The sequence below is a fragment of the Giraffa tippelskirchi genome, chromosome 8, assembly GCF_054371585.1.
Source record: "Giraffa tippelskirchi isolate mGirTip1 chromosome 8, T2T-mGirTip1v1.2.pri, whole genome shotgun sequence".
In the NCBI taxonomy this organism is placed as follows: domain Eukaryota; kingdom Metazoa; phylum Chordata; class Mammalia; order Artiodactyla; family Giraffidae; genus Giraffa; species Giraffa tippelskirchi.
In genome coordinates, this window is record NC_137282.1 from 86,060,073 (window position 1) to 86,087,182 (window position 27,110).

Sequence of the window (27,110 nt, forward strand, 5' to 3'; positions counted from 1 at the left end):
TGTCCATCTTGTTACAGAAAGGAGAGAAAAGTGGCCAGTTGGAAGTCCACTCCAAAAACTCTGCAGAGCTCAAAGGACTGTAGCTACTGAGTGGTCATTAGTGATCAGAAAGGATCTATGGTACAGGAGGAAGGGAAAATCTAGGAGTAACAGATAAAGTCAAATTAGTACATTCAGGAGAAACTGTACAGATTAATCTGATTTGGGATGAGAGGGGGCCATAAGGCTATAAAACAGGCAGAACAGAGTAAGAGTAGACTTGATCAGGGTAAGAATCTGATGAGGGAGCATCCACTCCATTGTCAGTTGTCTAGACAAAAGATCCCCTAAGTAAGGCCAAAGCTGCTAGAGCCTATTTAGCTTCATCTTGGGAGAAGGGCAGGAAAGATTTGGGAAAATCTTGTGCTGCAGGAATTTTGATTTGATAAAGGAGGAAAATATATTATAATATAGCTTCAGCGCCTCTCAGTACTGCTGACCTTATTCTTATCTGCTGAATTTTGTCAGATTCAATGAATAACGCATTCACACCTGGGGACTTGGTTAGGAATCCCAGAAATCAGAAAGTCCGAATTGGGGGGAAATTGTGGTTGATCATAAAATAGCCATAATCTTTCTATCTCACTTCTATCCATGCTTCCCTGCTATGGAAATTTGTGATTCCTATCAAGACAAGTCTATTTCTCCATTCTTTGCATCTGGCCTTGCCTTGCAACTTGCTTTTGTCACTGGAATGTGGTAGAAGTGATAGTATGCCCCTTTGAGCTTAGACCTCAAGGATCTTGCACACAATTATTGCCACCACCATGAGAGCAAGCCCCCGATAGCCTACTGCAGGATGAGGGACTGCAAGGAGCAGAAACAAGCAGTCCTAGATAAGATCATCCCAGACCAGCCAATCCCCAGTACAGCCCAGTGAGGCTAGCTGAGATCAGAAGACTTCCCAATTGAGTCCAACCCAAATTGTCAACCTGCAAAATCAAAAGCTTTTTAGGTGCCCATTATTTTAAGCCACTAAGGATAGTCTGTCATGCTTTTAAAGCTACTTGGTACACTCCTACTTTTCTGGTGTTAGGCATTACAGTTGAGAGCCATCGAGGCAGCTCATTGCTTGAATTGTTTTGTCTACTCACACCACCATTATCTTGGACTATCTTGTGGGTTGGGGAGCCATTGGATGAATGGTATTACACAAGATGCACAAGGCTGGTTTGTGTATAAGAAGATGAGGCACTGCTCACCAAATCTTCCTAATGGGTGTGTCTGCAGGCTGGGTAGGCCAATTTGGAGAATCAGTACTCTGTACCAAATTGGAGAGTTAATCAATGAGGAATTTTGAAAATTACATAGAAGAGTTGCAGGTTGCTAATAAAGAATTTGTGTAAAGAGACACTTAATCCTGGGAACACAATGATTTAGGAAATTGTTTTTTCCAGGAAAAAAATTAGGATTTGAAAATGATGTAGGAGAGTTGTAGATAAAAAAGGATTTGTGGGAAGAGACATTCAATACTGGGAACACTTAATGACTGAGGAAATATTTTTCCAGGGAAAAACAATTTTGGAATGATATAACCACAGTGATAACCACAATCTACTTTTTATTGAACACATGCCATGTGCCAGACACTTCACTAGGGTCTTTATATACTTTATCTCATCGAACCCTTATAACAATACAATCCTCAGAGAGAGATAAAAATTTCCATCTTATTGGTGAGTATACTGAGGCTCCGAAAAGGTTAAAATTTTACCAAAAGCTGCATTAGTAGTTAAGTAGTGGAAGCTGGATTCAAACTCCATTTGGAATGGACAGCTATGGTGTGGAGGGTTCGGTAGAGGTCATGTGTAGAGAGAGGAATGAAAATTTGTAAATTTGTAAAAATGTAAATTTGTAAAAAATGTAAATTTGAGTGCTCTGTTTATTTTTTTCAGTTAAAAAAAAATTGGTAGATTATTTCCCTCAGCCAGCCTCACAAGAGTGGCACAGTGGAATGGAAACCAAGACATAAACTGGCATTAAACCAGTGCTATGGTTAAGAGGCTGCTATTTGCTCTCCAGTAATTTTTTTTTTTTTCCTTCTCTAGAACAGGACCTCCAAATTTTGGTCAGGCATGTATTTATCTTGAAGGCACTATACTCAGCAGTTTTCCTTGCAGACAGGCGGTGGCCCTGTAACTTTGGGTCAAATAAAGGTAAACAGAAGGGAGTGTTTTTCTAACCACTTCTCCCACCTTTGCGTTGCAGTGTGGACAAGCTGGAACTTGACCCACAATTTTTGGTCATAAATTAGAAGGTATGGTCTCTGAGCTGAAAAACCAACCTTCTCAACAGAGGTGTTGCTGTAACTGTCCATTTGCTGGTTGAAATCCCGACTCAGTTGAATGGTCCAGGCTACATCATTGATCTTCCATAACGATTCTTTGAGCAACTGTTGTAGGAGGTGAAAATCAGATACCAATGTGACTGTTTAATGTGTTTTCTTGCTACTTTTCTGTTACAATATATTCTAGAAGTATGAAATGTATATTATATGGGATTATTCCTTTTCCCATAAAAACCTGATTACTTTGAAACTTTTCTTCTTATTTTAGAAGACATACTCTGTTTTGTTCTGAATTTCCAGTAAGAATTAGATCCACAGGAAGTGGAAGTTAACTCCATGTAAGTGCCTTCTGTTTTCCTTTTAAATAAAAATTGCCAAAAGACTTACAATAGAAACTCATCCAATCTGAAACTTAAATTGAAGTTAACATTTTTCAAGGTTTCAGTAGGTTTGGAAAAACTCCATTTGTCAAAGTTAGTTTGTTTTATTATATACTAAGAAAAAGGGACATTTTTGGAATAGTGAATTAAAGGCCTTGAAGAACCAATTAGATGTACAAGCACAAGCTGCCAACTTCAACTGGAGTAATGAAATATTCCTCATTTTACCAATTATTTTGACCCAGGGCCACAATCAGTCATCTGAACCCATGTCTTTCTTCATTGAACCATACATGAAGAGGTGTTTTTGTCTTTTTGGAAGACAAAATCCATTGCAATTTCTAAAATCTATGATTTCTCCTGTGTTTTCTCTATCTTAAGCTTAGAAAGAACACAGTGTTAAAACCATTGAAAAAGTTTGTATGTGTTTTCTTAATAAGAATTCATACAATGGATCTTTTGAAAAGTAGAAATTATACAACCTTGGCATTATAAGGGAAGAAAGCAAATGTAGACAGTTTTGGAAAAAGAAGCCAAGAAGTATACTTAGGATTGGAGGAAGGAAAAGCAATGTTCTCAAGCCTTCAAGAACTTTCCTTCCTAGTAAGAACAGTTATTTTAAAATGGTAGTGGGGAAACAAGCTAGAAATTTTGATAGAGGAAGGAAGAGAGAAAAAAAGCATGAATATAGGAGGAAGATAGATTCTAGACTTAAGGAACAGAAAGAATAGAGCTATTGCTTTCAAACTTCATATTGGATAAGACTCATTTATGGGAGTCATCAAGACCTGTAAGCTGTCAGGTACCCCTCTTGAAGATTTTGATTCTAGAAGGGGAGTGTTAGGAGTAGAGGTGCTGTGGAGAGGTCACTGAAATATGACATTTTATAGAAATTATAGTTCACATGAAAAGATGCTCAGCTTTGCTAATTATTAGAGGAACACAAATCAACTCTAAAGTCCATCAACAGAGAAATGGATAAAAAAGATATGGTACATATATACTGTGGAATATTACCCAGCCATAAAAAGGAATGAAATAATGCCATTTGTAGCAACATGATGGATCTAGAGATTATCATACTAAGTAAGTCAGAGAAAGATAAATATCATATGATATCACTCTTATGTAAGATATATATATGTATTTTAAAAAGATACAAATGAATTTATTTATAAAACAGAAGTAAACATAGATATCAAAAACAAACTTATGGTTACCAAAGGAAAAACATGGGAAGGGGAGGGATAAATCAGGAGCTTGGGATGAACACAAGCGCATTTACTGTATAAGACAGATAGCCAGCACGGGGGGCTATCCTGGTGGTGCTAATAGTAAAGGACCCGCTCACCAATGCAGGAGATGTAAGATATGTGGGTTTGATTCCTGGGCTGGGAAGATCCCCTGGAGGAGGGCACGGCAACCCATTCCAGTATTCTTGCCTAGAAAATCCCATGGACAGAAGAGCCTGGCAGGTTATAGTCCATAGGGTCACAAAGAGTTGGACATTACTGAAGTGACTTAGCACAACAAGTACCTACAGTATAGCAGGGGGAGCTCTTCCCAATATTCTGTGACAACTTATATGAGAAAATGATCTAAAAATGAATGAATATATGTATATGTATAATTGAGTCATTTTGCTGTATGCCTGAAACTAATACAATATTGTAAATCAACTATACTCCAATAAAACTAAAATACTAAACAAAATCTAGCAAATTTTATAATCAAAATCCTAAAAAGTTATTTGACAGGTACTTTTTCAAATATAAATTTAAAAATCATTAAAAATACCCTTAGCTTACTTTTTTTTTTTTCTCTCTTTTAAAAATGTATTTATTTATTTGGCTGTGTCAGGTCTTATTTGAGGCACACAGGATCTTCCCTGTGGCTTGCAGGCTCCAGAGCATGTGGGCTCAGCAGTTGTGGCACTCAGGCTTATTTGCATCTCAGCATGCTGCTGCTGCTGCTGCTAAGTCGCTTCAGTCGTGTCCGACTCTGTGCAACCCCATAGACGGCAGCCCGCCAGGCTCCGCCGTCCCTGGGATTCTCCAGGCAAGAACATTGGAGTGGGTTGCCATTTCCTTCTCCAACCCTTAGCTTACTTTTAAAAATACACCTATTCTATAATAAATAGTAATAAATACACCCCCTCAAAACTGCCCCCAAACGAAAATAAACTACAATGAGGTACTACCTCACACTGATTAGAATGGTCATCTTTAAAAAGTCTACAAATTACAAATGCTAGGGAGGGTGTGGAGAAAAGGGAACCTTCCTACATTCTTGGTTAGAATGTAAGTTGGCACAGACCCTATGGAAAACAGTATGGAGGTTTCTCACAAAATAAAAAATGGAATTGCTATATGATCTAGCAAGCCTGCTCCTGAACAAAACTGTAATGCAAAAAGATACATGCAGCCCTATGTTCATAGCAACACTATTTACAATAGCCAAGACACAGAAGCAATCTAAGTGTCCATAGATACATGAATGGATAAAGAAGATGTGGTACATATATACAATGAAATACTACTCAGCCATAAAAAAGAACAAACCAATGCCATTTACAGCTAGATGGATGCTGTAAGTAGAGATTATCATACAAAGTGAAGTAAATCAGAAAAAGACAAATATCATATGGTATCACTTATTCGTTAAATCTAAACTATGACACAAGGGAACCTATTTATGAAATAGAAACAGACTCTTGGGCATGGAGACCAGACTGGTGGTTGCCAAGGGAGACAGGGAGAGGGAAAGGATGGAGTGGGAGGTTGGGATTAGCAAATGTAAGCTTTTATATATAGAATGGATAAACAACAAGGTCCTACTGTATAGCACAGAGAACTATATTCAATATCCTATGATTAACCATAACGGAAAAGAATATTAATAAAGAATGTATATGTATATACATACATATATATATATATATATATATATAGGTATGTATAACAGAATCACTTTGCTGTACAGCAGTAAATCAATAAATTCAATAAAAAAAAATAAGGAAGCCATAGTTAATTTCTATATAGGTGGTTTATGAACTGAAACTCTTTTGGATTAAAAGCTTCCTGGCTGTGGGCTCCTTGACCTCCTGTGGACTCCTAAAACCAATGTGCTGTCTGTAATGCTAATGTCCAAGTCCTATCTGCAAGTCCTATCTTACAGTTTTGGGGATTTGACATTGTGGCACTGTTGGCTGTCAAAGTCCAAAAAGTTATGGATAAGAATATGATTCTTTTCTGGAGAAGGGGTGCAATGTGGCCTTTTGGTGTTTAGACATCAGGACAAAGATAATGAGAACCAGATATAGGAGGAAAAATGAAGTTGTATTTAGCAGCAAAGAAGTGAAAATTATGTTATTTTCTGTTTCTCTATACAAATGGTGAAAGAATGCGATTGCAAGGAGAGGAGAAAACTTGAAAATTAGAGAAGATTTAAGAAAGAGGGAGAAAAATATCAGTAAATGAAATCTTCAAAACTGTCCTAAATTCTGAAACAAATTGAAGACTAAAGATTGTTGTTCAAATTATGGTAATTTAAAGAGCACAGTGTTGACATGATCACATCTAATATTCTAACAATTTTCTCAAGAAAAGGAAATGCTGTTTCCTGCCCTTTGGAATCTAATTCTTTTTGGTCAAGGTGAGTAATTTTAGGTGGTTTCATCACCCCATCATCAACAGTTGGTCTGGGAGCCATCTTTACCTGAAGCAGCATGGTCTCCCACAGCACGATATTAGTGTTCTTTCCTAGAAACAGAAATTGATGCAATAAGGGTAAAAAAAAAAAAAAAAAAAATTCAAGATGTACTGCTCCCTTGCCAGGTTCCCAATGGATGCTAGTGTTTCATTTTCAGTTTTCTCCCTACACAGGATGGTTATTTCAGATTAAAATTACTATATTAACAATATTAAATTACTAGTTCATGATAAAAATCTAGGCTTTTTGCCAATTTCAGCAGTACTTACTGAATAATAGTATTTTAATATTCTAGCATAGATGAATAATAACATTTTAGAATAATACCAAAAGAAAACTTCTCTAATACAAGAAAAAGACCAGATCACAAGTAAAAGTTCTTGCTAAGTATGTAACCCACCTGCCCTTCTTACAGTATAAGTATTTGGTAGAGAAATAGAACCTGAGGAGTCTAGGACAAAACAGAGCTGTCCACCTTGCATATCAAGTTCACTGTTTTTAGTGTCTAAGATGAACACTCATGGCTTAAGACACAGAAGGGGTGCCTTGTTCTTCGTGCTCTTGCCTCCTTGAATAAGACCTGATCCCGTGCACTTGTACCTTCCAAAGGCTGTAGGAGTTCAGGTATGCGTGTTTTCCACAGCTCTACCAAGTTTGGGTGAATTATCCCAGGCAATATCTTCAGAAGTCCTATTGCACCAGCCCCACGCAATTTCCCCACACTAGCAAGCATAGATATTACCTGGAGGATGGAAGAAAAATTACTGATCAACTCAGGGGTATTTAAAAGGCTCACTGACCTTTTCCTTTTAATCATTGTTCTGGATTCCCTAGAATTCTTCATTAGATAGTCCTTTAAGAGACCATCACAGTCTATTCTTACTTATTCTAGAGCAAAGCTAATACTTAGACATCCATCTGTCCAATTTTTTTCTGCGGATAAAGGTGAAAAAGTATATGGAAGGCATCAACTGAAAATAAATGAAATGTACTAACAGATATATCTGTGAATTAAGTAAGGGCATGTGGAAATACAGCTGGAGTAAATGACACATATGTGGCCAAAAGGAGAGGGAGAAATCTAAACAATAGATATGCAATTTGCTTGAATCATTCTTATGAATCAGATTCAGTTTATGCTTATTTAAAAATCATAAATGAAGTTTTAACAAACATTTCAGAGTGAGGAGATAATCTTGCCAGGAATAAATTTTCATGAGTGTCATTAATATAACAGAACATTTATTATGCCGTTTTAGTGTTTCTTTTGGTTTGGAGTATCTTTGCTGCTTTTACTATCATTTATTTGGAACTGGAAATATCTGCATTGGTTTAAATTGAGCCCGCCTTGGTTTTTCATAACTCACTCACCAGAAGTCTGGCCAGTAGCTGTTGTGGTGAAGGAAGTTTCACTAGAAAGAGAAAGCAATTTTCATTACGTTATGAGGGCTAGAAAAATTCAGATTGGGGTTGGGTGTACGAGCGAAGCCCTGTAGCCCTTCAGGAAACGAGTTTCTCATAAGAGAAATGTTTTGCTTTGTTTTTGAATGTACAAACCAGCTCCTGTAGAGATGACAAGTGCTGTTGACTCTTTGGCATTCTTCCTCTTTCTTTCTTCTGCCACAATCAGAATCCTGATGATATTAAACAGGTATTCCAGCGTTCCTGTATATTCCGCAGGTACCACGAAAGTCAGGATTCTGGGCCACAGCACCTGTGAAAACAAAGGCAAGATGCAAGTGCTCCTTGTTCTCTTCCACTCTTCCTCCCTGGTCCTCACTGTGTGTTTCCCTCTAGTTTAGAAAACTTCCTCTCACTTGTTATTGTTTTGCTCTTTGGGCCAAATCAAAATGAAATCATGAAATCCAGTCTCTGCTGAGCACATCCATTTTCAGGTGCTACTTGCCAGGAGTGTTAGTCAGTGTTTCTCCATGGAGTTGCTGATGGAATCTGGGGCAGGGCAATTCTTCACTGTGGGTCACTGCAGGAAGCGCCAGGCTCCACTCACCAAGTGCCATTAAGCCCCTTGTCAATACGACAACCAAAAATGCCCCATATATTTCTCCAAACTCCAAGACTGGAGTGGAACTCTCCAAAGTGAGAATGATTGGGAATGGATAGCGAATGGACTGTTGTTGCTGTCTGTGCTCCAGGTGCTAACTTCTGCAGTCTGTGTGTTTCACATTCCTTGGAAAACTTGAATATGGTTCATATCCTAACGGAAACCTAGGTATCAACTTGGACTCTGCCCTTTGTCTTGCCATCTGTATTTAATCACCAACATGCTAAGTTGCTTCAGTCATGTCTGACTGTTTTTGACCCCATGAACTGTAGCCTTCCAGGCTCCTCTGTCCATGGGATTCTCCTGGCAAGAATATTGGAGTGGATTGCCATGCCCTCCTCTAAGGGATCTTCCTTACCTAAGGATTGAATCCAAGTCTCTTACATCTCTTGCATTGGCAGGTGGGTTCTTTACCACTAGTGCCACCTGGAAAACCCCATTGAATCACCAAGCCTAGACCTTTTTTTCATTATAAGATTTCTCATGCCCTTCCATATTCCTTTCCTACTTTTATGACCCATATCCAGTTCCTATGAATCTCATCTCATCTTACATATAATCTCTGTGCTTAGACTACTCATGTCAATTCACCGACTTCCTATAGTTATCAAATGTTTAGCCCTTGCTTAAAATTTCCCGTGACTCATCAAGGACAAGGTAGGAATTTAGCATTTCAGACCCTTTATGATTCTGGCTCTAGACTACGTTTTCATCATTTACTACTAGATCAGAAATTTCCCAAACTTTAATATGCATCAGAAATGTTGGAACTTATTTGCATGCTGACTCATGGGCCCCAAGCTCAGATATGCTGACTCATTTAGGTCTGGCATGTGATCTGGAAATCTGCATTTTAAATAAATATTGCAGGTAATCTACAATCACACCTTAAAATACCATCCTAGATAAAGCCTCTGATTCACTTAAATTGGTCTGTAGATTGTCTTCTGGCTGTGCCATGTATTTCTGGCCATTAAATCCTTTCCCAGGTTGTTTTTCTTAAGCAAAACGCAGATGCCAAAGTTCCTGAGGTTCAGGTTATTTTAGACCTCAAGTGAGGTCTGAGAATGTGTGCTTTTAACACCTTCCCAGGTAAATGGGGGTAAGTTTAGCATTCACTGCATTACAACTTGACAATATGTCTAAATACTTTGGGGGAAGAAGAGAAATAATATCTTAAGATGCTTATAAACAGCAGTGGCCACAGGACTGGAAAAGGTCAGTTTTCATTCCAATCCCAAAGAAAGGCAATGCCAAAGAATGCTCAAACTACCGCACAATTGCACTCATCTCACATGCTAGTAAAGTAATGCTCAAAATTCTCCAAGCCAGGCTTCAGCAATATGTGAACCGTGAACTTCCAGATGTTCGAGCTGGTTTTAGAAAAGGCAGAGGAACCAGAGATCAAATTGCCTGTATCTGCTGGATCATCGAAAAAGCAAGAGAGTTCCAGAAAAACGTCTATTTCTGCTTTATTGACTATGCCAAAGCCTTTGACTGTGTGGATCACAAGAAACTGTGGAAAATTCTGAAAGAGATGGGAATACCAGACCATCTGACCTGTCTCTTGAGAAACCTGTATGCAGGTCAGGAAGCAACAGTTAGAACTGGACATGGAACAACAGACTGGTTCCAAATTGGAAAAGGAGTACGTCAAGGCTGTATATTGTCATCCTGCTTATTTAACTTATATGCAGAGTACATCATGAGAAACACTGGGCTGGAAGAAACACAAGCTGGAATCAAGATTGCCGGGAGAAATATCAATAACCTCAGATATGAGGATGACACCACCCTTATGGCAGAAAATGAAGAAGAACTAAAGAGCCTCTTGATGAAGGTGAAGGAGGAGAGTGAAAAAGTTGGCTTAAAGCTCAACGTTCAGAAAACTAAGATCATGGCATCTGGTCCCATCACTTCATGGGAAATAGATGGGGAAACAGTGGAAACAGTGTCAGACTTTTACTTTTTTGGGCTCCAGAATCACTGCTGATGGTGACTGCAGCCATGAAATTAAAAGACGCTTACTCCTTGGAAGGAAGGTTATGGCCAACCTAGATAGCATGTTTAAAAGCAGAGACATTACTTTGCCAACAAAAGTCCGTCTAGTCAAGGCTATGGTTTTTCCAGTGGTCATGTATGGATGTGAGAGTTGGACGGTGAAGAAAGCTGAGCGCCGCAGAATTGATGCTTTTGAACTGTGGTGTTGGAGAAGACTCTTGAGAGTCCCTTGGACTGCAAGGAGATCCAATCAATCCATCCTAAAAGAGATCAATCCTGGGTGTTCATTGGAGGGTATGATGTTGAAGCTGAAGCTCCAATACTTTGGCCACCTCATGCGAAGGGTTGACTCATTGGAAAAGACCCTGATGCTGGGTAGGACTGGGGGCGGGAGGAGAAGGGAACAACAGAGGATGAGATGGTTGGATGGCATCACCGACTCGATGAACATGGGTTTGGGTAGACTCCGGGAGTTGGTGATGGACAGGGAGGCCTGGCGTGCTGCAATTCATGGGGTCGCGGAGAGTCGGACACGACTGAGCGACTGAACTGAACTGAACTGAACTGAAACTGCCATTTGCCTCCAGATATAAAAGAGTATGTAGCTAATTTAATACCTGTTTTTGAGAAATCATTATGTGCTGGCCTTGAACATTCTCACATAATTTCTCTGGCCAGAGCCTCAAAAAGCTGATGACAGATGAAGTACCAACTTGTTACTCCTAAATGGACAAAGCTTTAGAAAGGTGATCAAAGGAATTATGAGTAGTGACGGAAGACTCCTTACCTGAGGCATTCCAATGACCAGCGGGTCCAGGGTTTTTAAGACCTCCAGGCTTATTTCTCGGATAGCTGTCTCTCCCTTTTCAGTCTCCTGGGAATTAGGTTTTATTGGTTTCTCCTTTAAGAAAGATGAAGCAGGTGACTTGTTAATAATCCCTGTTGTTGGTCTCCTCTGACCTTGGGTGTGTTCTTAGTCTCTGGGGTGGAGGATAAAGTCACTCAGCTTAAGGGGCTTGAGGAACCCAGTGACCTTGCTCTCCAGTATCTAATCCCTGCTTTTATGTGCTCTTTGTAGGAATGGGGAGAGAAAAATGCCTCTGGCTTTTTTCATAGAAAAACAGGCATTGTGAACTTCAATTACCCCCTTTCTCAGTCAGGCCTTTCCCCATTTTTCTCTGGGACAAAAATTTCCACTACTTTCTATGGAGTGGACTGCAGTTTCGCTTGCAATGAGGTTGTAAGATCACTGAAATCTTAGACATGTGTTTTTCCAGCTCTTCATCCAAAGTGTAACAAGTATGGATGTTTTCTGTTTTCTAGAAACAATTCACTTTCTCTGCCTCTCTCCAAACCAGCCCCCAGCCTTAGAGGTCAGGTTGCCTCCTCTTTAGGGAAAACTGTGATTTAACCTACCTTGCATTTATGATAAGTTGGAAATGGTATCAGTGGAAGGGGACTGAGAACACTAGATGCTGAAAAATTATTTATTAATAAAAGTGATAAAACTTAAATACGACTTCTAAGTCAGTGACTAAATCGAACTGCAGATATTTTTAAAAATCCAGTTGAGTCAACTGCACTTGTTGCAGAGCAGCACCCTCTTCGTACCAGATTCTTGTTGGACATTGAAAACTGGGTGAAGATGTAGTCAATCAGTGGCCAGCCTTCCCGGGCTTCAATGTAGCATTTTTCACACATGGTTTGGATGAGGAGGAGGGTGGAGTTCCTCACCTAGAGTAGGGAAAATGCATTCACAATATTTAATTTCTTTGGGCAGAATGGAAATTTAGATACTCTTATTCTGTAACCTTTATGGATCGTTCAGCAGGAATCTTTCAAAAAATCCCTATAAATTGAATGATATTACTGTAATAGATGGGGCTTCCCAGGTGGCTCAATGGTAAAGAATCGACTTGCCAACCAGCAGATCCTGGGTTTGATCCTTGGGTCAGGAAGATCCCCTGGAGAAGGAAATGGCAACCCGCTCCAGTATTCTTGCCTGGGACATCCCATGGATGGAGGAACCTGGTGGGCTACAGTCCCTGGGGTTGCAAGAGTCAGACATGACTGATCAACTAAACAACAACAACAATTATCCCCTGTTGGAGCAGGAGGTAATCTATAAGGTTATGATTTAAGTGTCACTAGCAAAGCTCTCTTTAACCAAACTCTTTCTTCCTAGTTCCCACGACATATCCTGGCTAAAACACTCAGTTCCATTTAGTCACTCAGCCGTGTCTGACTCTTTGCAACTCCATGGACTGAAGCACGCCAGACTTCCCTGTCTATCACCAACTCCCAGAGCTTACTCAAACTCATGTCCATTGAGTTGGGGATGCCATCCAACCATCTCGTTCTCTGTCATCCCCTTCTCCTCCTGCCTTCAGTCTTTCCCAGCATCAGGGTCTTTTCCAAGGAGTCAGTTCTTCACATCAGGTGGCCAAAGTATTGGAGTTTCAGCTTCAGCATCAGTTCTTCCAATGAATATTCAGGACTGATTTCCTCTAGGATTGACAGGTTTGATCTTGTAGTCCAAGGGACTCTCAAGAGTCTTCTCCAGCACCACAGTTGAAAAACATCAGTTCTTTGACTCTCAGCCTTCTTTATACTCCAACTTTCACATCCATACATGACTGCTGGAAAAACCATAGCTTTGACTTGATGGACCTTTGTCTGCAAAGTAATGTCTCTGCTTTTAAATATGCTGTCTAGGTTGGTCATGGCTTTTCTTCCAAGGAGCAAGCATCTTTTAATTTCATGGGTGCAATCACCATCTGCAGTGATTTTGGAGCCCCCCCAAAATAAAGCCTTTTCCTTTTCTGTTTTAGCCTATGAAAAGGCTAAAACACTGCCTCACTTAAAAAATCCTCAGTGAAAGATGGCACATCGAAATAAAGTTCCACAATTCCTTATCCACAAACTCAAACTCTAAATAACACTGAAAACTGGAATTTTGCTTCTTGAATTTGGTTCCAACTTGGTGGAGAAACTCAAACTGAACTGTTTTAAAGCTATTTGTTGTTGTTATTCAGTCTCTCAGTCATGTCCGACTCTTTGCGACCCTATGGACTCTAGCATGCCAGGCTTCCCTGTCCTTCACCATCTCCTGGAGCTTGCTCAAACTCATGTCCTTTGAGTCGATGATGTCATCCAACATCTTAACCCATTCTATGTAGTGTGAATATGCATACATTTTTCTTGAAGAAATCTTAATAGGTTTGATTGTGGGCTATTATCACAGTAATGCTTTTTTCAAATCTGAAAAATTGTAAATTCTGAAATATGTCTTGCTCTATGGATTTGAATAAATGGTTATGAACCTGTGTCACAAATATTTTAATAATTTGGCTTCAGTTCGTGTATCGGATTGTTTCCCTGGAGGATGGAAACCTCAGATCTAATTCCTTAGTGAATGGTCTTTTAATGGAGGGTAGGAAGAAAACAGTTTTTCACAGGGAAGCAGGGTCACAGGGTTGCACACATGGACTCTGTAATCGCCCTAACTGAGGAGAAAGAGGTAAATCTTCTCTATTTGCTCAAGGAGTGAGCGCTTTCCTGGAAATTTCTGTCCTCTTTTATTCTACCCTAAATCCTAGCAATGCTTCAGTTGGCTTGCTCAATTACTGGGTCAGGTTTTTATATATAATCACTCCATTATTATTTATTGCATAGTTTTGGTTATTTTAAGCATAGTTTTCGGTGACCAAAGCCTCTTTGGGGAATTTTCTCCTCTTCATTGGCTTCTGCGTAGGGCTTTGATCCAAATAAAATATGATTTTCATACAAAATAATACTATAATTGCTAATTTTAAAATTTCCCCCATAAAAGTTCTATTTCTTTTCCAACATGGAATACATTAATCAGATAATCAGGAGATATTGAGAAATCTATTGTGCGTACAAGACTTTATATAGATGCTCCCTGACTGGAAAATAGGATATCTCTGCTCAAAATAGGGTTGGAGGAAGAAGTATCATCTTTATAATTAACAATTAATTTTTAAACTATTTAACTAGCATAGCAGAATCATGCTCTAGGCCAAAATCTTTTTTTTTTTTTTTCCTACTGAGAAGCCCTTGAACTGAATATGCTTCAGAACTTCACTTTGATAGAGTTTATCTTATTATGGAAAGATGGAGTTCTTTTAAAAGTAGAATTGATCACTGAGCTCTTTATAAATCAGTCTCATAAGCAGATCCTTAAAGAGTCAAAACCATTTCATTTACTCCTAAAGCTCTCATTATCCAAATAAAAGTTCCCGTTAATTCTCTTACTTTAATACTGAGGTCACCCATGACGACTTTGACTGCTTTTTCAATTGAAGTGATATGATCCCTCAACTTGGGCTCTGAAAGGCAGAGGGAGAAATTGAGAAGCCTGCTTCAGTAGGAGTACAGTATGTTCTGGAATTGTTGAAAACCGATTAGAGTTATGGCACATAATTGCAAAATCTCTTGTCCTTAACATTTTATGTTATTCACTTCCCTCCTACCTTCTCCTTTTTCAACTCTTTATAGATGTTGACTGCTTTTTTGATTCTCTGTTACACTTTGTTTAATTTTGTTTAAATTGTTAGATTCTTAAGTGCAGTCAATACATCATACCTAATGGATCAGCCTTAAATTTTGGAGACCACCTCAGGTTTCTTCTGCCAATTCTTCAGTAAATCACAGGGCAAACTGAATTTTTTTAAAAAAGCTATTATTTTGTTGTACAAAAATGAATAATCATATTTTATTGAATCTAGGATATCAATTTTATGAGGCATCATTAGTTTATATTGCACCAAGAGTGAAAAGCTATAGTGGCTAATGATAATTAAAGATGTTATCAATTATAAGATACATTCTAAAATTGCAAAAATAAACAGTTTTTGGAATTAATGAAATATGAAAATTTATTAAATTCTCTTTTCTAAAAGTACAAATTTTTAGAACATTGTGCATTCTTACGCTCACCCTCAGTTTATTGGGCCACTTAATCAGTACCTCTTTTCAATTCCAGATTCAATTCTCAAATATTCTATTCCTTTACTGACTTCATCCATAAATACCATGCAAGAATAGAGGTAACTGGAAGTGCCTATTTAAAAGTAGTAGATTCATTATACTGCTCCAGTACTCTTGCCTGGAAAATACCATGGACGGAGGAGCCTGGTAGGCTACAGTCCATGGGGTCGCTAAGAGTCGGACACGACTGAGCGACTTCACTTTCACTTTTCCCTTTCATGCACTGGAGAAGGAACTGGCAACCCACTCCAGTATTCTTGCCTGGAGAATCCCAGGGACGGCGGAGCCTGGTGGGCTGCCGTCTATGGGGTCACACAGAGTCGGACACGACTGCAGCGACTTAGCTTAGATTCATTATAGACAACTAAGAAAACCTAGCTTTACTTAAATATGATGTTCTGTAAACTTCCTAAAGACACAGGATAGAATTAAAGACAATGCACAGGTTTCAATCTGCTTCTTAATACAAAAGAAACAACTCTGGTGTCATCCCTATTCTTACCCTCAGCGTTGATAGCTGATCTTAACAAAGTCAAGATTCCTATTCGAATGGCTTCATTATTATTTCTCATTTGTTCATCAAAAAAATCCATCAGGTCTGCAGGGCTTGAATGGGCTGTGGGTTTAAGAAATTCTGGAGTCAAAAGAATTCATTTTCACTTTAGGTAAAATTCTTGTGAATGGGAAGACAATCATTCTATGAGAACTGTCAAAGTCACCCTTTGGTTAGTAATCAGATTTTATTAGGCCCATACTTCTTTAGTATACATAATTTAACAGTTTGGTCCCTAAGAGAGCTAGGACCACTTCTGTTCATACCTGTGAATGTAACCTTATTTGGAAATTGGGTTCTTTGTAGATGAAATCAAGTTAAGATGAAGTTGTATTAATTCAATATAGCTGGTGTCTTTATAAGAGATGGATAGAAGACACAGACAGAGACGCAGAAGGAAGCCTTGTGAACATGGAGGCAGAGATCAAAGTGATGCTTCATCAGCTGTGCAGCTGGTGGGGGTAGGGAGGAGGCAGGGAAAACTGAAGAAAGGTCTGGATAGAGTGGGGAGGTTTGGGCTGGAAATGATAAAGGGATTAGTTAATCACTAATCACATAGACAACTGGAAAGTATGGAAACAGAGGGGCTGATTAGGAGAGAACTAGACCATACTAGAAAGGCATGCAGTGAGGTAGTGGAGATAACATATTTTGGAGAGGGTGCAGGTGTGGGAGGTATAGGATTGTCCTTGTCCCTTGCCCTGAGAAACTATATTAGAACATAGTTTTGTATCCTGGCCCTGGGACCTTGGTGTTTCCTCTGCAGCCTGTGTCAGGTTGTAGATTCTAACATAGTGATGGGCAAGATGAAAGCAAAAAGAAAAGAGAGAGTGAAGGCTGGAGAAAATGTGAGGGATAAACACCAAGAGTTGACAGGGAAGAAAAAAGGGTAACATTAGTTTGATACAGTTTCTAACAATCACAAATACCAAGAAAAAATGTATTTCCTAGCCTTAGGGTTACCAACTCACACTGGTTTGCTTGGAAATAAACCCAAGAATATACGGTCAATTAATTTTCAGCAAAAGACCCGGGAATATATACAATGCAGAAAGATTAGTCTCTTCAGTGAATGGTGCTGGGAAAACTGAACAGTCATATACAAAAGAAAGAAAACTGATTGTTACTTCAAAAAATACAAAGGCACACAAATTAAATCAAAACAAGTTTAAAACTTGAACATAGGATCCAAAAGTGTAAAACTTCTAGAAGAAAATATAGAGACTAAGCTTCTTGACACTGGTCTCGGCAATGATTTTTTGCATTTGACTCTAAAAGCAGAGGTAACATAAGCAAAAATAAACAAGTAGGATTCCACCAAACCAAAAAGCTTCTGCTCAGAAAAGGAAACCATCAACAAAATGAAAAGGCAACCTATGAAATGGGGAAAAATATTTGCCAACCACATACCCAGTAAGGAGTTAATATCCAAAATATGTCTGGGACTTTTCTGGTTTTAAAACTGAAAGTTCTAATTTCCTGGAAATCCTTCAGTCCTGGGCAGATCAGGATAACTGGTCACCCCACCTACTGCATTCCTCAGAACAGGTAGGGTATGAAAAAACAGAGAACAGTGTGAGTCAAAGGAACGTTTTGTGTGTATGTGTGAAAATGACAAATGTGGCAGCTTGCTCACACTTCATTCTTGTTGTCATCACCACTCAGAGACATTTTAATTAAAAGCCCACTGGATGCTGAGTCCTACCTAGAATGAGGAAACAGTTTGAAGCTTCGATTTCGTTTTCTTTTTCTGGAGGCTCTGGAACTCTGCACACCTGAATGAGAAGAAAAAAAAATAAGGGGGTAGATGTGAAACACAGAAAACTGGTGACAACGAAACAGACTTGCCAGCATGGTCTTCTTACCTGGTGGAGTAAACTGATGAAGATGGCCCTCCTCAAGGCCTTCGGAAGGCTGACATCGTAAAGGACTGCTGCGGTCAGTATCTGTCTTAGACTCTGGAATAAAAGCTCTCCAAGGTTAGTTGGCGCCTGCCTGCGGAGCGGCAGCTCAGGATGTGGAAGGCAAATGATCATGTGTTGTGAGGAGAACATACGCCTATCCTTCCAGTGGTTACCCGTTTTCTTTAGTGATTCTGGCTGCTTTCCCTTGTTCAGTGCCCCAGCAGCTTGAACAGGAATTCCTTTCTGGAGTTTCTGCCATCTTAGAGGCCTACTGCTTCTCTACCTCATATTTCCTGGGAGGTATGTAAATTCAGCTGCCCCAAAACATGTTTGAGTTCCTTAACCCCTCCTGAGAATGAACATCCTTCAGGATGGTCTTTGGACAACCGTGTGAATCAGTTTCTCTGATGTGGCTCTCACCTGAGTGACGTGAAAGTCAATCTCTTTGTCTTTGTACTGGTTAAGGAGCCACGGGACCTGGCCCAGGGCGTATTCACAGAGGTCTTCCCGATGGAGCAGCAAGCTCACTGTGGGGCCGTGAGCCTTAATGATGGCCAGAATCTGCAGAGGCAGCAAACAGATACTTAGAAAAAGTATAATACTTAATTATACTTTACATAAGTATAATATATTTATGTATATTATAATTATATTATATTTGTGTATATTATGTATATTATACATATTATGTATAAGTATAGTATATTTATGTAAAGTTTAATATATAATTATATATTAATAATATAAGATATATAATATCTATCATACTTCATATAAGTACATAATGAAATATTTCATTATGCTTTTTGTACATTTCTCAGTATACCAGAAAGAGCTTTAGATACCTCCAAAAACCTTTCCTCACTGCTTTCGACCAAACAAGGTTTTTTCAAAAAGTATTTAGGCTATGATCACGGTATTCATTGCACGATGAAGAGTTATATTTATATTTGTATCTACATCCATTTCCCTCTCTATACTCATTTCAATGTTTGCCCCTCTCTTCTATTTCTTTAATCTCTTTCTAATGGTCAGTTTATTTTACTATATTAACAAATTTATTAAAAATTTTTTCTCTTTCTTTATTTTTTATATCATGAAAGTATGATAATAGCACAGTTACAGGAGACTTGGAAAATACAGAGCAATGTTACAGGTAGCTCCACTATATATTACAATTATTTTTTTAAGTAAATAAATTAAGATTTTTAATAGAAGTTTCAATATTAAACTCTCAAAAATTAATAGAATATACAGAAAAGTAGAAGGATATAATAGATCTGAAAAGCACCATGAGCCAATCAACATAAGTAAGGTTTAAATAATTTTCACACAATAGTAGGGTACAAATTCTATTCAAGTTTCCACTGACTAAAATTTTTTTTAAATTAAAACTTGTTTCATGAAAAATGTTTAATTTTCTTCAGTATTCCTCTGAATATTACTATTATTCTGAATAATATTATTAAACATCATGGTGCTTAAAATGTCAATAATCTAGAAAATTTACATATGTTTATTTTACAACAATGTGGATGTTTTCTTTTTAAATGAATTTTTATTGGGGTGTAGTTGCTCTACAATATTGTATTAGTTTCTGCTGTACAGCAAGATGAATCAATCATCTGTATATCTCCTTTCTTTTGGACTTCTTTCCCATTCAGGTCACCACAGCGAATTAAGTAGAGCTCTCTGTGCTATACAACTAATGAGAATATATTAACAAATTAAAAATCTCCCTTATGTTAAAAATTCTTTGATTCCATATCACTTCAACCCCACTGTTATCCTCATCCAATTCTCTTTCCCTTTTCTTGCTTGCAGATCAAAGTTTATTGAAGGAGTGGTCTGCCTTTGCTATCTCCACTCCCTACCTTCCATTTATTTCTCAGTCCACAATACTCTGGCTTCCACACGACATGAAAAGTGAACCCACACAAAATATAAATGCAATATATATTGATGATAAAAAGTTAGAGATCACAAAAATTAGGATGAATCAGAAAACATAGTACCCACAATATTCATGGATAGGCACTATTTGGTATGTTTTTTAATGTTATTTCTTTCCTTGACCTTTTCCTTTTCTCTTTTACTCTATGTATTTTAATTTCTTAAAAATTAACATGATTCTTTAATCTATAGTTGTATATTCTGCTTTCTCTACCTAATATTATATAATTTTTACTTATTAACTAATTTTTTCTATAGCTCAAACCATCTTTAAAGTTAGTGGCAGTCACAGAAAGGAATAAAATTGTGTCATTTGTAGTGATGTGGATGAACCTAGAGTCTGTTATGCAGAGTGAAGTAAGTCAGAAAGAGGAAAACTCTTTGCTTATTGTATATTGTAATATACAATACAATAATATTGTATGTTAATGCATATACTTGGAATCTAGAAAAATGGTGCCAATGGACCTATTTGCAGGACAGGAATAGAGATGCAGATGTAGAGAACAGACTTGTGGGCACAATGGGAGAAGGAGAGAATTGGATGGACTGAGAGACTAGCATAGACATATAGACACAACCTTGCATAAAACAGATAGCTTTTGAGAAGCTGCTGTATAGCACAGGGAGCTCAGCTCAGTGCTCTGGGATGACCTAGAGGGGTGGGATGGGGTGGGAGAGAGGCTCAAGAGGGAGGGATATATGCATACATATATCTGATTCACATTATTATACAGCAGAAACTAACACAACATTGTAAGGCAATTATACTCCAATTAAAAATAAATAAATTTTGAAAAGCTTAGTGGCTAATAACAATAACCATTTATTTCACTTAAGACTGTATGTCAGCTGGGAGATGGTTCTACCACATTTCCATACGGTGGACATGTTTCAAGATTTTCCTTATTTGAGCACCATAACAATGGCCTCTGTAGATCTGTCTTTGCTTTTTGAAAATCACTCCTTAGTTTCTAAGATCTCATTCTTCTTAAGCCCGTCCAAGTTTTCTTATTTCTTAAAAAACATCCTGTGTAGAATTCAAGGCTCTTTATTCTGTTGGCCAAGATCACCATTTGGGTTTCTTTTATTTCTGCCTCTTTATATTCACTTTCCTCACCATACTTCCCCTCCTCCCACTTGACTCACTCAAGTACCATGTTATCCCATCTCCAACCTATGCTTCAGTGGGTTTATCCCCTCGTTAGCGACTGCATCTCCTCAGCAGTAAATGACTCCATGGCCGGCAAGCTCAGTTCCAGTGTCATGGCATTCTAGTACTCGTCGGATGGTAAGTGTTTCTCTCCCTGTGCTCTCATTACTTTGTGCACCTTCTTATTACTTGCCTAACTCTTGTAGTGAGCAAATTTGTATTGCATTTTGCTTCTCAAGTGGCTTCCAGAAAAGGTGTCTACAGAGTAGTTTAAAAATTTCATGTTTGCTAATGATTTCACCATCCCAGCATGTTAAAAAAGAACACTAGCTCAAAATATAAAAAACTGGAGAAGGTAGCTAAATGTTAAATCTTTTATAATGCAGCAATAAAGAGATTGAAATAAAATATAATTTAGCTTACTTAAAAAATTATAGCAATTAAGCAAGATTAGGGTGGGATTATATATATGAATGCACTCTGTAATCTATTCTTAATAAGGCATTACACAATTATGAAATGGTCAAGCTCATTCTTTAGATGTCATTTTAATTCATTGTGATAGTCATAGACACAGCAAATTTCTGTGGACCTGGTGTTTTTCCTAATCAGCGACTCAGTCCAAATATGGGTTATGATATACCTAACATTCTATGTATTTTGCTCATTTTAGTTATTTATTGTTCTCTCCACACATTGGCATGTCAGTTCCATGAGAGTGGGGATTTGGGTCTGTTTAATCTCTGCTGTATCTCCAGTATGTGGAATGATATCTGACATGTCATGGGGACTCAATAATTATTAGTTGAAATAAATAAGTAAATAATGATTTGAAACAGGAAAAACAAAAGACTTCATAAACCAAATAAAATACACCCCATCACTTTCCAAAAGAACTAAGATGAATTATCATGTTAAAAAGAGAAGAGGAAGTTCAATTGGGATGCGAGGAGAGCTAGCTGGAGTCATACAGAGCCCCACTCACTTGCGTGGGTGAGGTCGTGGAGGCCCACTTGTCCATGATATACCGGAACAGCATGAAGATCTTGTCGGAGAGGCGATTGGCATCCAGTCTGGGATAGGGGAAATCTCTCCAGTGGTTGACATACTTGTAAATGGCTCTGCTGAACTTCTCTAGGGCTGCATTTTAAAAACAAGCAGACTGAGAAGAATATCAAGATGGGATGGGCCATAATATAATCTGAGAAAAGTGTACTGATGATTAACAAATGTGTATTAATTTCTATAAAATCTATGACAGTACCAAGTGAATACATAAAAAAGTGCTCCAGCCACTTTAGTGAAATGTAAATTAAAACCATAATGAGATACTGCAACATACCATCCGAAATTGCTAACATTTCAGACAGTGTCAAGTATTGACAAGACTAAGGTACAGCTGGTATTTTGACATTTTGCTAGTGAGAGTATGGACTGCTGCAAACACTTTAGAGAATGGTTTGACATTATCAACCAAAGTTGAATATGCTTTATCTAGGACTCAGAAATTCTGCTCTGAGGTATACAGCCCTTAGATATGCATACATATAGGCACTAAAATCCTTGTACAAGAATGTTTCTATTCACTTTTTGGTAACACCTTCAAACAAAAAACAATCCAAATTATTTGTCAACAGGTAGGATTGAAAAACTATCATATAGACATGTAACTGTAAACAGAGATGAAAATGGACTCCATGAACACAAAACAACATGTGTGAATTTCACAAATAGGCAAAGTTAAACTGTAGTGTTAGAATCCACAATTGTGGTTACTCTTGGAGAGGATGATGATTCGGAAAAAAGATGAAGGGGGCCTCTAGGGAGTTAGTAATGTCCAAAGTTTTAACCTGAGTGGTGGTCAAATGGATGACTGACTTTGTGACAACTCAGCACTTTGTATACTTATGGTAATTAAGTTTTTCTCCATGTATATTTTACTTTATTAAAATTGAAAAATCTTGAGCCTGCAAAATATCATATATATTTGCATCAAATCATTAAATAGTTGTTTTTTCCTTCAGTTCCTCATGCTATCCCTTGTATTAGATAGTAAACAATTATAGTTTACTCTCTCAAGGATATGTCACACAATACTATGAAAAAGATGCCAAGTATCTTAGCTTTAGAACTGGTCATTTATTGGTTTATTCCTCCCCCTCCAGACTCTCTCACATAATCTCATGTTACATTTTGTCAAATCTATTTTGTGCATGTGTGTATACATACCTTGTTTGTTGATGTTCTGAAACAACAAACACAACATCTGTTTCTTTGCTGATTGATTGCACTGCTAGGTGGATGGCTATTAAATTGTATACATTTTCTTTATAGTATAGATATGTAACCTTATCTGGCAGTCAGGCCTAGGTTGCGTTAGGACCAAAGAGCACTTAGATAACTTTATAATACACAGATAAGAATTCCCTTATTCATTGCATTGTGATTTCTGATTTTGTTTTCATTTACCTTCTTGGTTATTAATACTGGAGGTAGAAATGCACTTGCTATGCTAAGTCGCTTCAGTCGTGTCCGACTCTGTGCGACCCCATAGACGGCAGCTCACCAGGCTCCGCCATCCCTAGGATTCTCCAGGCAAGAATACTGGAGTGGGTTGCCATTTCTTTCTCCAGTGCATGAAAGGGAAAAGTGAAAGTGAAGTCGCTCAGTCGTGTCCGACTCTTAGCGACCCCATGGACTGTAGCCTACCAGGCTCCTCCGTCCATGGGATTTTCCAGGCAAGAGTACTGGAGTGGGGTGCCTTTGCCTTCTCCGAGAAATGCACTTAGAGGCACCAAATGTTGTTTTGCTGGAACACAATGTTAACTGTGATGGTAAGTAGGGAAGATAAAAAAAATATTGAAAACTGCTAATCTAGTATAGTAGCTTGAGTCCTTGACTTAGACTGTCATACTTCACATCTTGTCTCTGCCAAGTATTGGCTATGTGATTGCAGGCAAGCTGTTCAACCTAAGCCTCAATTTCTCATCTGTAAAATGAACTGAAATTGTTATCCACTCAATGCAGTAACTGTGAGGGTTAAATGAAATAATAATCTAAAAATACCCAAGGCAGTACCAGGTAGATAGTAAATTCTCAATATTTATTAGGTACAAATCTTACCTTCATTGAGAACAGACAAGAAGAAATGGGCAAAATCGAACAGAGAAGACTTGGATGATAAGTAAAGAAGACATTTCTGACAGCATGGGCCTTAAAATACTATAAAATAATAGTCACAGAGATATCAGTGGTGGAAGGAATCTCAGCAGTCACTTCATTTGTTGTTTTTAAAGGTGAAATTGAGGTTGAGAGAAGGACAGAATCACCTGATGGCTCAGTGAGTGATCAGAGGAGAGAGTCCAGGTCTTCAGACTCATCCAAGGAGCCTCTTATTGTGTAGAGAATGCTTTTTCCAGGAGCTGAAGGGCATGTCATTCTCTGCAGACTGTTGATTACTATAGATGTCTCTCAGTTTGGGGGTTAGAAGGGACTTGTGACCATAGTTTGTTTATTCATTTTCTTTGATTTTATGATTGCTTGTAGTTTTATTAGATGGTTTACTTATCATTTTCACAATATTGCATTACAAAGAGATACCAAAATTTAGCCTATGGCTAAGAGCTAGTAAGATCTCATAATCACTAGGGAAAGTGTGGTCCAGTTGAAAAAGGAGACTAGTAGAAACTGACTAGTAGGACAGTGGAAAGAATACGGACTGGGTGGCCATATAGATCTGAACGCCACCTCTCCATCACACTGATTGTCATGACTTTGAGAGAAAACCGCTTTACTCCCTTGACCTCAGTTTCTTATCTGTAAAATGGGCTAATAGCACTTTGCAGAATTGCAGTGAGGATTGACAGGGGTAACTCCTGGCAGAAGGCCTTCCAGGTGGAAGGCCCTCAGTAAATGGTAGATACTGTTACTAGAAAGGACAAGAGTAAAAGGAAAAATAAGACATTTGCTCCACTTATAGTCTGGTCTTAACAAGGGAGAAACCACAGGGATACCCACCAATGCAGAAAGCGCCTTTCATCCTCTCCTCCTCAGTCAGCCTGAGCATGGTTTGCATGGTGAGCAGGGTCATCATCATGAAGGGAATGCTCTGGGACACTGCAGGAAGGGCACAAGAGGAAGTTCTGTCACAGCTCCCCAAACCATCATCAGTTAACAAGCATTTCAAGGCAGATGAGGTGTGGTGGGAAGCCATTCTGCCCCATGCCCACCCCCCAAAGCCAGGCTGTACAGTAAGTCTCCTACACATGAATTCAAGTTGCAAACTTTCAAAGATGAGAATGTGCAATTGCACGTCCAGTCTCATGTTAGTTCACGTGTCTGGTATACAATGTCGTGTGCACGTATCCTCTACAAGTAGATGTGTGCTTTACCATCCAGTACTGTAGACAATACAGTAGTACAGTATTTTATTCCAAGCCCATCATGTCTGGAAGCAAGCACAAAAGATGTGGTGATGTGGCTTGGGGTTACTGTACTTTTCAAGGTACTGCACAGTAAGATTAAAATATTTTCTTCATATTTTGTGTTCATTTTACATGTATTATTTGTGTGAAAATTATTATAAACCTATTACAGTACAAGTAGTATATAGCTGACCATGTTAGGCTAACTTTGTTGGACTGAACAAACAAACTAGACTTACAAACACGCTCTTGGAATGGAACTCAATCATATCTGGGGGACTTACCGTAGTTAGAGCACCTTAAAATAAGGTGTTTTCTATCAGTTGTCTGTACCTGTTGCTTTGTAGCAATTACTTACTTGGATAATTATTTCATTAATGTTCATCCCTCCCACCAGAACTTGCTTGTATCCCCAGGGCCTAGCACAGGTGATAGGTGCTCAATAAATATCTGTTAAATAAAGTAGTTTATAAAAAAGCATCCTAGGAAACCCTTACTTCATGTCAGAGTTGAGTGGTTTGCAGAATATGGCGTGTGGAAAATGTACTTCTGCAAACACAAAGCTAGATGAAAGGAAAGGTGAGGGTGGGAGAAAGAGTCCAGCCAAATTCAGAGCAGTGTGGACCCATGACTGGCGAGCAGGCCCATCTAAGCTCACAAACAGTAGCCCAGACGTCACTGTCAGTATTCTTCAGTACAGAAGGAAGAAGAAGAGACCCTCCCTCTCTGCTGTTTGCTCCCATTTGGGTTTAGACAATTAAAATGCTGGTTTCCCAGGGAAAATGTGGAGGCTATTCCCTCCGTACCATAGCTGGTTGCCAGTTCAGCCAGGGCAAGCACAACAAACTCGTTTGGTAGCTCCAGAATCCTGAAGTTACTTTGTACTTCATACATCACAGAGTTAAAGTCATGTGCAGCAAGAGACACCAGCACCTCCCCAGCTAGCATTCTGATTTCTCTGAGGATCTGAAGAAGAAAAGGAAAATAATAACAACCAGCAAGAGTCAGCAGAGGGGAAATAGTTGACATAATATTTATAAGTTCTCTACCTTTTCAATCAAGGGAGAATAGGCTGTTACAAACCCTGTGTGGAAGACTCTAGGGTAGATGTCAGCAGCTGGGAAACAGTGGTAATTCAAAAGCACCTCAAAGCCAGGTTTTCATAGAGTTCTTGTAAGCTCGAGGCAATGCATATTTTCTACCCAATTAATCAGGTACCACGAGCATAAGATTTATGTTTAAGTGATATGAATTACTGAAGGGAATGGAGAAAGAAAAATGGACTGGGAGTCTAGAACTTTGAGTTTTAGTATTGTCCTGATCTAATTATCCTTAATGTTGGAGATATTGGGAAGGGCCTTTGCTTTTGGTAATGGTGAATGAAGTCAGTTTGATCCACTTTCCTGCTGAGGAAAAGAAAAAGTGCTGGGCAAGATATTAAAAAATATACTCATAGAAACATCAAAGACAATCACAATATAAGGTGGAATGAATTACTGAACTGAAATCTGAACAAGACTGGAAATACAGAGATATAAACCCTGCCTTTGGGGCTGCTTTGCAGCTTTTTGGGACAATAGTCAGAATTCAGGGCCAACCAATGGTGAGACCCTGGTCATCCTATCTTTTA

General features: G+C 38.5%; 1 protein-coding gene across 9 annotated transcripts in view; it reads right to left on the minus strand.

Annotated features, from left to right (window-relative positions):
* Positions 1 to 27,110, minus strand: part of MROH2B (maestro heat like repeat family member 2B) — a 74,053-nt gene that overhangs the window by 41,192 nt on the left and 5,751 nt on the right. For 7 of the 9 annotated variants that reach the window (XR_014061352.1, XR_014061351.1, XM_081517543.1 and 4 more), the window contains 15 exons: positions 26,287 to 26,446; positions 25,074 to 25,172; positions 22,042 to 22,196; positions 18,371 to 18,511; positions 17,912 to 18,004; positions 17,752 to 17,821; positions 15,996 to 16,109; positions 14,759 to 14,832; positions 12,092 to 12,214; positions 11,268 to 11,381; positions 7,975 to 8,131; positions 7,789 to 7,829; positions 7,018 to 7,159; positions 6,424 to 6,467; positions 2,324 to 2,431 (listed from right to left, as the gene is read on the minus strand). Coding sequence is in view for 7 of the 9 variants with exons in the window: in XM_081517543.1 (XP_081373669.1) it covers positions 2,324 to 2,431; positions 6,424 to 6,467; positions 7,018 to 7,159; positions 7,789 to 7,829; positions 7,975 to 8,131; positions 11,268 to 11,381; positions 12,092 to 12,214; positions 14,759 to 14,832; positions 15,996 to 16,109; positions 17,752 to 17,821; positions 17,912 to 18,004; positions 18,371 to 18,511; positions 22,042 to 22,196; positions 25,074 to 25,172; positions 26,287 to 26,446 (1,635 nt within the window). In the remaining 2 variants the exon portion in view is untranslated. The remainder of the gene's footprint in view (positions 1 to 2,323; positions 2,432 to 6,423; positions 6,468 to 7,017; positions 7,160 to 7,788; positions 7,830 to 7,974; positions 8,132 to 11,267; positions 11,382 to 12,091; positions 12,215 to 14,758; positions 14,833 to 15,995; positions 16,110 to 17,751; positions 17,822 to 17,911; positions 18,005 to 18,370; positions 18,512 to 22,041; positions 22,197 to 25,073; positions 25,173 to 26,286; positions 26,447 to 27,110) is intronic. The other 2 variants (XM_081517545.1, XM_081517547.1) reach the window with 1 other exon arrangement.